The 11,269-nt window shown below is 52.8% G+C and overlaps 1 protein-coding gene across 1 annotated transcript; it reads right to left on the bottom strand.

Annotated features, from left to right (window-relative positions):
• Positions 1 to 16: 16 nt before the first annotated feature.
• FBLIM1 (filamin binding LIM protein 1) lies at positions 17 to 11,247 on the bottom strand. Its single transcript, XM_015412604.1, has 7 exons — positions 11,154 to 11,247; positions 10,646 to 10,767; positions 6,519 to 6,624; positions 6,243 to 6,412; positions 5,836 to 6,014; positions 5,437 to 5,554; positions 17 to 1,467 (listed from the first exon to the last, which is right to left on the bottom strand). Exons 3-7 carry the CDS (start codon positions 6,589 to 6,591, stop codon positions 1,357 to 1,359), a joined length of 651 nt encoding a protein of 216 aa, XP_015268090.1. The 5' UTR covers positions 6,592 to 6,624; positions 10,646 to 10,767; positions 11,154 to 11,247; the 3' UTR covers positions 17 to 1,356.
• Positions 11,248 to 11,269: the final 22 nt, after the last annotated feature.

Raw genomic sequence — 11,269 nt, 5'->3', positions numbered from 1 at the left:
GCGGGGTGGGGGGGGAGGACCCCCCCCCCGCCCGGCGGCGCCCTTGCGACCACAGGCACACCCGATGGGAGCCTCACCCGGCCTCGTGCTGCCCCCTCCCGGAGGTCCCGGGCGCATGCCGCGGGGGAGGGAGGGACTTGGGGGCAGGGACAGCCTGTGCCTACTTAAGAAGCTAAACTGGGCAGTGACCTTTGCCAATGTATCCTGCAGACATCTGTGCCCGCTCTTGGTTTACGGTGGGCTTCTCTGCAAACCTAAGAGCGCAAAACAAATGAGAATAGGAGCAAAAGGGAGAGTGAATAGTACCTCGTTTCCGAATCGATAGCAAGGCGCCCAAGGGCCAGCATGAGCGGGCCGTTCCTGCCCTGAATGAAGGGCCCTGCCTGCCAGATGGGTGGGCTCCCTGTGCCTGCTCGCCTGGAGAGGCTCATTTGCACTCTGTGTCATGGGGCCCTTCACACCATGCTCCTGGAATTTAGCCCCGTGGGGTATGTGAAGCCAGCCTCCTCAGCCTGCTTGCTCTCCACTTCCTTCTGACCAGAACCTGGAGGATGCCAGTGGTGTGGAATGCAGGCTGGCAGAGAACCCGTGAAAAGCATTGCCAGGGCTCTTCCAGTCCACTTCCTGAGACTTCATTCCCATCAAGGATCCCCCCTTTGCCTTGTTAAGCTTTCCTGCCCTCAGGTGAAAAAGAGGGGCAACCTGATTTCCCCATCAGGCAGAGCCAAGGAAGGGGCAGACAACCTCTAGGGAAACTGCCCTGGCTCTGGAAATCGAGGAACCGGGGCAGGGGGGCGGTCTTCTCACTCCCTCTGGTGACCTCTGCCTGCTTTGGTGCACAAACCTCATTTGCAATCTGTGCAGCCAGGAAAGGACACCCCCTGTGAAGGGGTGTGTGTGTGTGTGTGATCTCCACCCATGCACCCCGCTGACAGATGTCAACCAGCCCCTTTCAGAAGACGCACTCCTATTCCATCCGTGGAAGGGTTTGGGTGGGCCTAGGCACCCATTTGGCCTCCACCTTCCCGGTCCTTAAAACCAGCCCAGTCCCTCGTGGCCCATGGCAGGCAGGTAGGCAGTGTTCCAGCTGTGAACTTGTGGCTGTAACCTGCTGCAAGATTTATGGGAGGCAAAGCGGCAGGGTTAGGGCTGTCTTCAGTCTGCCCTCCTTGGCCCAACAGCAAATCTCATGGCCACCCAGTGTGTTCTGCTGCACCCCAGAAATTAAACCCTAAAACAGAGAGCCTCAGATGCAAGAAAACAAGAGAAAGATGAGGTAGGAAGTCAGAATGTGGAAACCGGCCACACTGGCTCCTTTGGTCCGCGCACCACCCGGAAGATGCTTGTGCCTCCTGCTCAGTGGGACGATGCTTTGTGCTGGATGTGGCAGGCTTTGCAGAAGAGGCGGCCCTCCAGAGGGTAGCAGCCATCCTCCGTTGGTTCTGGGGACAGCAGGACCCGGCAGCTCTGCAGCACAAAGGGAAGCAAGCGTTGGCTCTGTGACAGCCCCCAGAGAAAGGATCCTGAGTGCCCGCGCTCCTGGGCACCCCAGAATGCACACTGTGTGCTTCTGCTTAGGGGACAATGAGGTGCGGAGAAAGCCCCAGACCAGCAGACAGCTGTTACAGCCCCTGGGATTGGTTGCGGCACCTCCACAAAGCACTTGCACGTCTGTGACTGGAACAAAAATGCTACTTTAAAGACAATTCCATTTGTCCTTAAAGCCCAGCTTCACTTGATCGCATGTGTTGATATGTACAATACTTCTTCAAAAAACTCTTCTGTGTTTTCAGTTTGCTTTTAACGTTCCATCTTACAAAACTGCATCTTGGAATATCACCGGCTTGGGGGGGGGGGGAGTCAAATGGCCATCCAAGATGTGGACTTGGGCTGGGGACCAATATGGGCCACAGCAGAAAGCAGGGCAGGCTGGTGGTGCAGAAGGGGAAAGATTTTGGACGTGGGCAGAGTGGGCACGCGGGAACCAGGGGCCTTCAGAGTCTCAGCAGTTATTACAACGCTCTCTCTATAAAGTCCCTTTCCTCCCTGGAGAATTCGCAGTGTGTGTGGTCTTGGGGGAGGAGAGGAAAAGGTCGGATATTCTTTAGAAAGCAGGCCTGTAAAAGACTCTGGGGCCTCTGAAGGAGGGACACTCTGGTGGCACTTCAGCCACTGCAGAGATTAAGTTTCAGATCTCAGGAAAGAGGGCTGCATTTATGGATTTCCCCATGCCCCTAAGAACATTGGAAGTGCCCTGCTGGATCAGATCAGCAAGACCATCTAGTCCAGCCTCCTGCCTCACACAGTTCCTCTGCAGGGCCAGCAACGGGGGATAAAGGCCAAGGCTTTTTTCTGATGTGGCCTCCTGGCCATGGGATTCAGAGGCTGACTAGCTCTGAACGTAGCGGTTCCCTTTCGTCACTGTGGCTAGGAGCCACCGACAGACCCGCCTTCCTTAAAGCTGCCTGTGCCTGTCACCGCATCCTCTGGCAGCAAATTAATCACTGGGTGCGTTCAGACGCGGCTTTTGCAACGGTATAGGTGCCGGTTGCAATTGGTGTACTTACCGGCGTTCACACGTAGAACATCTGCCTTCCGTCCCTAACCGTTGCAAAACCCTTTATACCGTTGTACTCTGCCACTAGGTCCCCAAGTGGTGGTATCCTGAGTACAACGGTTGTAATCGCTGTACCCCCGTCTGATTGCTCTCCACCGTTCCAGAGCCACTTGCCCGCCATTTTTTTTTTTTGTTTAGGTTGCCGATATGCGCTTGGGCGAAGCTTCGCCCCGGCTTTTGTTTTTTTAAAATAGAAAAGGCCCTTTGTTTAACTTTCCGGAGGAGTCCGGGACTTCAGGGAGGCCAGTTTGGGCTTTACACTTTAAAGATAAGTCCTTACCTTTAAACTTTAAATGTAATACAGGGTGTTTTGAGCGTGCGCAAAGATTGCCATTCTGTGGATGGCTGCCTATGCGCATGCTCAAATTGAGTAAAAAAAAAAAAAGCCGACGCCCACAACATGTGAACGGGCATACAGCGATGGGCTCCGCTGTGAGGGAGGTAAGTGTGATCGCGTTTCAGCCGGCATAAACTGCACCGGTTCCAACCGGTACAGTTTATGCCGGCTGAAACGCCCCGTCTGAACGCACCCCTAGAGTGTAAAGAAGCATTCCCTTCTGTCCATCCTGAATCTAATGCCCCTGTCAGCTTCGCTGGATGCCCTGGAATTCTGGTATTCTGAGAGGAGGAGGAAAAGTGTTCTTTGCCAACTCTCTACCAGCTCAAATGCTGTAGGGGTTTTTTTTGCTTTCCAGCTGTACACTTTTTGTATCTTTTGATTTGCATATATACCTAAAAGATAAAAATTGCTCCCAAATTGAAGTTACCCTCTTTGCAATGATGCAAAAGCCTTCTACTCTAGTTCACGCCTATCAAAATACAAGAGAAAAGCGGGGAGAGCCTGCCTAGCTGGGGTTGTCTCTAGCAAGTGAGATTTCCAAAATCTCCCCCTATCAACATATAGAGATGTGAAGGGGAGGGGGGACGGGACACAATTCTTTTTCCTGAGACCCTTTACAACTTTTCCAGCAGGAAAAAAAATATGGAAATCTTGGGGAGTACTAAAAAACTCCTATGAAATATTTTCTTTTGGAACAAGTAAAATGCTGTTAAAGACAAGATGGGCATGTTGTAGGTATATGCAGCTCTTAAAGCCAAGATGCATTTCTGCACCTAGAAGGATACCAAATCCTTTTCTTGGGGGCGGGGGGTGGTGGTTATTTTTTGTATTTTTCCATATGTGCATGCGTGTGTGTGTGCACCTGGAAGTCATGGCGACCTCTGGTGACTGACCCCTACTGGGGGCCTGGAGGACATTCAGAGAGGTGGCTGAATAAAGCCTGCCCCCCTGCCTCCCACCTCTGGTATTCCAAGGAGGTCTCCCATCCAAGTACTTGCCAGCGCCAACCCTGCTCAGCTTCCGAGATGGGACAAGACTGGGCTTGCCTGGGCTAACAAAGGGTCAGGGCGAAGGATGCCTAATCTTCACGAGGGAAGCATGCAGGGCTTCCACCACTTCTCAGCTGCTGCACACCTTTTGTCGCCCTTTTCACCTGACTCTTCCTTTGTGGTTGACTTTTTCACCTTTCTCTCTCTCAAACCACTGTGACACACACATCCACAGACCGGGTAACAAGTTGCTTATTCCCCTGCCCTGCCGGGGGGGGGGGGGAGAGGAAGAGGGGCAGAAACTGCACCAAAGCCCAGAGGAAGACTCAGAGTTGCGCTGAGAGCTGAGCCACCCCCACCCACCCACACACCCATTAGCCACAGAGGGAGCAAGGCAGCATCTGGCTGGAACTCATGTGCATCAGCCCGCAGATCTCTCTCTCTCAAGTATTGGGGATATTTGTAATTGTATTAGTAGACCCGAGTGTGCCGCATGACGGAGTGAGCTCCCGTCTCTAGTTCTAGCTCCTGCCAACCTAGCAGTTCGAAAGCAAGAAATTGCAAGTAGATAAATAGGTACCACTTCGGTGGGAAGGTCACAGCATTCCGTGCGCCTTGGTGATTAGTCATGCCGGCCACATGACCACGGAAACGTCTTCGGACAGTGCTGGCTCTTCGGCTTTGAAACGGAGATGAGCACCGCAACCCTAGAGTCGAATTCGACTGGCTTTTGAGCAAGGGAACCTTTACCTTTACCTAAGGCATTTATAACTTTTAACGTCTATCAATATGTCAAATATTGCAATCAGGTAGCCTGATTAAGTTGTAAGTGACACCTGTTGTGTCTGATGGGACTTTATCCTGCTCTTATCCCGCCTGTGCCCTGTGCATGAGCTTCCTCCCACTGGCCTTGTTGTGACTGGTTTGCTCCCCTCGAAAGCTGCTTCGAGCAGATATCTGGCAAACTGGCATATCGATTTCTCCAGTAAAAACAATACAATCGCGAAACAACATGGGGGACTCAAGAAGATATTTGATCAACTAGAATGCCGTCCTCTCACAATAAGGGAGAGCTGTGGACTAAATTACTGGGTAGGTCTGTACAGCCCTGCCCTGGGTGGCCTGACCTCATCAGATCTGGGAAGCTAAACCAGGTCAGCTCTGGGGAGCATCTGAATGGGAGACCACCAGGGCCATGGCGTGGAGGCAGGCCATGGCAAACCCCCTCTGGATGCCTCTTGCCTCGGAAACCCCACGAGGGGTCGCCATAAGTCAGCTGTGACTTGAAGGCAACAGCAACTGCAGAGCCCTGGCGCGACTTCTACGCCTGCAAGCAACCTGACGTGCACGGCCTTCCTTGCTTTGGTTTTACGCCAAAAGGATGGTTGATAATTTGCATTTTAAAATGTGCAGGTCAATCAACTGCGCCCCCCCCGTCCCCCTGCAAGCACCTGGATCGCAAGGCCTCTTCGCTCTGGCACCAGACTCACCTGACAGCGATAGCAGTCCTCGTGGAAGCTCCGTCCCAGGCACTCGACCCTGTAGTCATCTCTCCCTTCACTCGGGGTTATGGGCTTCTCGCAGGCGCTGCACACTGATGCGAACTTCCTGGAAAGCAGGCCATTTCACTGTCTTTCACACTACAAGTCATATATTTAAAAAATCTTCAAGGTGGTTCTTCAGGGGCTGCTTTTAAGTGTGGTTAGACTGAGTTTCACTATGCTTTTCTACAATGCCCCAAGAGGTATCACATAGCTGGGGGGGAAATTTATTTTATTTTAAATTGTTTACTTTAAATATTTCTGTGCCACCTTCCCTCCTAAGCCATGGGGGCCCACTAGCAGGAGGAGAACGATACACTTAAAAGCATTTTGTTCCAAACGGTGTACCTGTAAAAGTCACCCAGGCAATGCAGCTGACCCTCTCCGTCCACCGCAAAGGTCTCATCCCCGATGGCCCGGCCACACTCCACACAGACGAAGCACTCCGGGTGGTACCCGCTGCCCAGGGCTCGCACAATCTGGCTCCAGATGGAAGCCTGGCACTTGGCACACTTCTCCAGGGCGTTCTTGGGGTGGGGGAGAAGCCCAAAGAAGCAACGGAAGTTGAAGGGCCTGACTGATGTCGCAGTGGGCAGCACTCCCCCTGCCCCCCCCCCCAGCTGCCCAGCACACAGCCCCAGTCCTTTGGCGGCTGTGCCTGAAGCGGCCTCCGCTGTCCCTGGAGAGCTGCTGCCTGGAGTCCAAACCTTGAGCTCCCGTGGGGGAGGGCCAAAGACAACAGACGGGGGACTTACCTGGTAGCAGGCAGTGCACAGAGGCCGGCCCTCTTTCTGGAAGAAGCGCTGTCCCGCCAGGGCAGCGTGGCACACTCGGCACATGAAGCACCTGGCGTGGTACTGCTTGTTCATGGCCTGAATGGCAGGGGCCCCGGAGCAGAGGACTTTGTGGCAAAAAGCACAAATATCTGGGAGGAAGAATTGCAGCAGCAGGAGTTGAGCCAGGGGAGGCGTCCCTCCAGGGCCTTGGGGATCAGGATCCTCCCCCCCCCCAGCTCTCCTCGATGCCCCCACCTGCAGGAACAGCCTCCTCTACCAGCTTGTCCGTCTCACCAGCCCAGTCAAAGTGGGAAGACAGAATCGGCATCTGTCCTAGTCCTGCTGGAAACGTGGAAGGAGCCTGGAGAGAAAAGGCACAAAGCAGGGGCAGCTGGAGTGCTTGAGGTGCCCTTGGGGTGCCCACCAGGGACATGACTCCGACCACCCACCGGCCCCTTGGCCTCCGGGCTCCACCCTCTGAGGCGGAGGTCTTTCCTCTTTGCTTTGCTGCCAGAGAGACTGTCCCTCAGAGGGGCCTGGACTGACCCCTACTGCTCAGCTGCGGCCTGCCCCCAGCACTCAGACCCCCCCCCCCAGCTGACTCCCAGGCACATCCGGGGAGCCAGTGTGAGGAAAGGACCTTCTCAGCCCAAGACCCTGGAAAGTCACGGTCAGAGAGAGCAGACGACGTGGTCCTCACGGTCTGACTTCACGCATCAACTAGCGCATCCCGACATGCTTTGCGATACTGCCAAGGATCCCGGGGCAGAGAATGCCTCTCGGGTTGTGTGGCGCAAGCATGGCAGGAAGCAAAAGGGGAGGGGAGGGGCCCGGGGAGGCACAAAGGTCTGAAACGCAGCAGGGATGGATGCTCGAGTGCCCCTGCCAAAAATATATATATATATACTTTTGAGAAGGGAAGAACATAAGAACATAAGAGACGCCAATGTTGGATCAGGCCAAAGGCCCATCCAGTCCAACACTCTGTGTCACACAGTGGCCAGAAATACCAGTGCCATCAGGAGGTCCAGCAGTGGGGCCAGGACATTAGAAGCCCTCCCACTGTTGACCCCCCCCCAAGCACCAAGAAGACAGAGCATCACTTGCCCCAGAGCCCCTAGCTATACCTTGTGGCTAATAGCCACTGATGGACCTCTGCTCCATATGCTTATCTAATTCCCTTTTGAAGCCGTCCATGCTTGTAGCCGCCACCACTTCCTGTGGCAGTGAATTCCATGTGTTAATCACTCTTTGGGTGAAGAAGTACTTCCTTTTATCCGTTCTAACCCGACCGCTCTGCAGTTTCATGGAGTGCCCACGAGTTCTTGTATTGTGAGAAAGGGAGAAAAGTACCTCTTTCTCTACCTGCTCTTTCCCATGCATAATCTTATAAACCTCGATCATGTCACCCCTCAGTCGTCTTTTCTCCAAGCTAAAGAGCCCTAAGCGCTTTAACCTTTCCTCATAGGGAAAGTGTTCCAACCCTTTTATCATTTGAGTTGCCCTTTTCTGCACTTTTTCCAAAGCTATAATATCTTTTTTAAGGTGTGGTGCCCAGAACTGCACACAGTATTCCAAATGAGGTCTCACCATTGATTTATATAGGGGCATTATTATATTGGCTGATCTGTTTTCAATACCCTTCCTAATAATCCCCAGCATAGCATTGGCCTTCTTTATTGCAGTCACACACTGTCTCGACATTTTCAGTGAGTTATCCACTACAACTCCAAGATCTCTCTCTTGCTCAGTCTCTGCCAGTCTTCTGGACCTGTCACCACTGAGCAGATAGAGGGGCTCTGTGACTCACACACACTCACACACACACACCCCGACTCTGCAGGGTTCCCCTGTCATCCCCAGGTGGGAGGAGCTGGGAAAGAGAATCTGAGCTGGAAGGAACCTCCAGGGTCACCTAGTCCAACCCTCTGCACAATGCAGGAAATTCACAAATGCCTCCCCCTCCACACCCCCCCCCAGTGGGTGACCCCTGCTCCATGCCCAGAAGATGGCAAAAAAACCTCTCGGGAGGATCCCCGGCCAAACTGGCCTGGGGGGAAAATGGCTCCTTGCCTCCCCCCCCCCCCCCAGCACAGAAGAAAGGGCCAGGAGAACTAAGCCCTGAGGCGACCCTCCCTGCCCTTCCGCTCACACATCTGCCGACGCTTACAGAGGAAGCCTGTTCCACTGAGGAACTGCTGGAACTGTCAGGAAGTTCATCCCCAATGTTTAGTGGAAAACTCTCCTGATTTAATTTCAAGCTGTTGGTTCTGGTCCGACCTTCTGGGGCAACAGAAAACAACTCTGCACCATCCTCTAGATGACAACCCTTCAAGTACTTGAAGATGGTGATCACGTCACCTCTCAGTCATCTCCTCTCCGGGCTGAACAGACCCAGCTCTCCTTCCACCTTTCCTCCTAGGACTTGGTCTCCAGACCCCTCACCATCTTCATTGCTCTCCTCTGGACAAGTTCCAGCTTGTCTATATCCTTCTTAAACTGTGGTGCCCACAACTGAACACAATACTGTAACCAGAGCAGAGTAAAGTGGTACCATCACTTCACGTGATCCGGACACTATACTTCTGTGGATACAGCCCAATATCGCATTTGCCTTTTTAGCTATGGCTGGGCGGAAGAGGTGCAGGATTGGGGTGCCAACTCCTGGCTCTTGATGGTGTACCTCTAACCCTGGCACCAACCACCAAGAACCTGGGCGTGTACCTGGATGCCTCCTTATCTATGGAGACTCAGATCACAAACATTGCCAGACTAGTCTTCTCCAGCTGTGCCATCTCAGGCAACTGGCCCCCTTCCTGTCCTGCCCTGATTTAGTCACAGTAATCCACGCGATGGTCCTCTCCAGGCTAGACTACTGTAACATGCTTTACGCAGGGCTGCCCTTGAGACTGGCCTGGAAATTATATCTTGTCTAGAATGCAGCGGCCTGGGTCCTTATCGAGACCCCATCAACAGCACATATTCAACCAGTCCTATGCCAGCTGTACTGGATCAGGTTTTTGTACTGACCTTTAAGGCCCTAAACGGTCTGGGGCCAGCGTATCTTCAGGACAGCCTCTCCCTATATACCCCCCCAAAGGGCATTATGCTCTGGAGATAAGAACCTCCTGGCGATCCCTTTTTGGCCCTGGTGCTGGCCTGGTAGAGCTCTCTGCCTAACATCATCTGGGCCAGGCAGAATCTAATGCAGTCCCGCAGGGCCCGTAAGACACAGAGAGATGTTCTGCCAGGCCTGTGGTTGAGGACCGCAACGGTTTGCCATCAAGCCCGGCCCTCCCCGTCTCCTCCGCTCTAGAAAAGGATGTGGAATACTCAACACCATCTGATTAGTCTGATTATTGTTCTTATTACTGTTTTAATTTTATCTGTTTATAACCAGTTACAGATCCACCTAACAGTGATAGGATCCAAACCACATTTTACCAACATGTCAACAAGACTATAATGCGGAATCTTATCAAAAGCCTTACTAAAATCAAGGTAAACTATGTCAACAGCATTCCCCTGATCCAGCAAGGTAGTAACTTTCTCAAAAAAAGAGATGAGGTTAGTCTGACATGACTTGTTCTTGAGAAACCCATGCTGGCTCTTTGTTGGGTGTTACAAGTCAAAACACTTCAGTATTTACAGGGTTAATGATGTTTGTTAAGTCACATGTTTGTTTGTAACCAATTTGTTTAGACAACAGAATGCCCGGGAACTTTGGGACTAATTTGCTAGTCTGATTGGAAACCAAGGTGTCAAGTATTTAGAGTATTGGTTTCTCCTCCCGTTCTTTGTTCTGACTGAGAAGGAGACGCCATTCGGCTCTTACTGTTTTACCTTTTAGCTGTAAGGATGTAGACACATTAGCTCTTTGTTATTTTATATCCTGTGTACCTTTTTCCCATGTTAGGTTTATAGTAAACTTTTATATTTTAAAACACACCATGGACTCAGTCTCTTAATACTCTGCTGACTTACTCAAAAAGAATCCCAACACTCTTACTAACCACAGCCGTTCTTCCTAAATGCTCAAGAACTGTTTGATGATTTGTTCTAAAACTTTCCCAGGTATAGATGTCAAGCTGATGTGTCGGTAGTTACACGGATCCTCCTTTTCCCCCTTCTTGAAGATGGGGACGACATTTGTTCTCCAAAAATTATCAAAAATAATGGACAGAGGCTCAGAAATCACATCTGCGAGTTCTTTTAGTACCCTTGGATGCAGTACCTCTGGCCCCGAGGACTTGGTTTCATTTAAAGAAACCAGGTGTGCATATGTACTACCCAAGCTATACCCAAGAGAGCCACACTGCCAGTCGGAGCAGACTATTCTGGCAGAGAAAAGGCAGCTTCAACTTCTTGTCTGGAAAAATCACCTGGAGGGAGGAGGGCTCAGAGCACGGAGGAGGAGGAGGAGGAGGAGGAGGAGGGAAGCCATCCCGATCAGGGTCCCTTAGGCTGCTGGGCAGAAAGGATGGAGGCGAGGAGGCGGAGCAACCTGAAACAGAACAAGACAAAAAGTGCTGGCTGGTCCCCAAGGCTACAAGGTCGCTTGCAGACACCTCAAATGGCAGGGGCGGGGGGGGGTGCTCAGGCTCAGGGAGGGCTGAGGAAGACATGCCGGGCCGTAAGCAAGCGCTGCCCGGGGCACTCCCTCCCCCCCCGCCCCTTTTGGTTTGCTCCAGGGGCTGATCCTTCAGCCTGGAAGTATGTTTTGGGCCCGAGCCCTGCACTCTGCACATGCTCAGAGCCCTGCTCATCTTTGTCATTCTGCCAGTAGAAAAGAGCTGACCTCTGACGGAAACCCAAACCCTGGGCACGGGTCCCCTCCCGGGCCTCCTGCCCTGCCTCGCCAGGGGGGTAGACTGTGATGCATCCCCTCACCTGCGCTGGGCCTGCCAAGGGCTTCCTGGGCCCCCTGGGTGGGGCCGGCCAGGGTCCGGGGAGGATTGGGACCAGCGGCCTCCAGCGCCAGGGTGGGGAGGGGGTGGGGGTCAGGG

This window comes from Gekko japonicus, unplaced genomic scaffold (genome assembly GCF_001447785.1).
Source record: "Gekko japonicus isolate JY-2015 unplaced genomic scaffold, Gekko_japonicus_V1.1 scaffold131, whole genome shotgun sequence".
NCBI classification, from domain to species: Eukaryota; Metazoa; Chordata; class Lepidosauria; order Squamata; family Gekkonidae; genus Gekko; species Gekko japonicus.
Note: the sequence above shows the minus strand (reverse complement) of the source record. Positions and strands in the feature narration are given on the sequence as shown.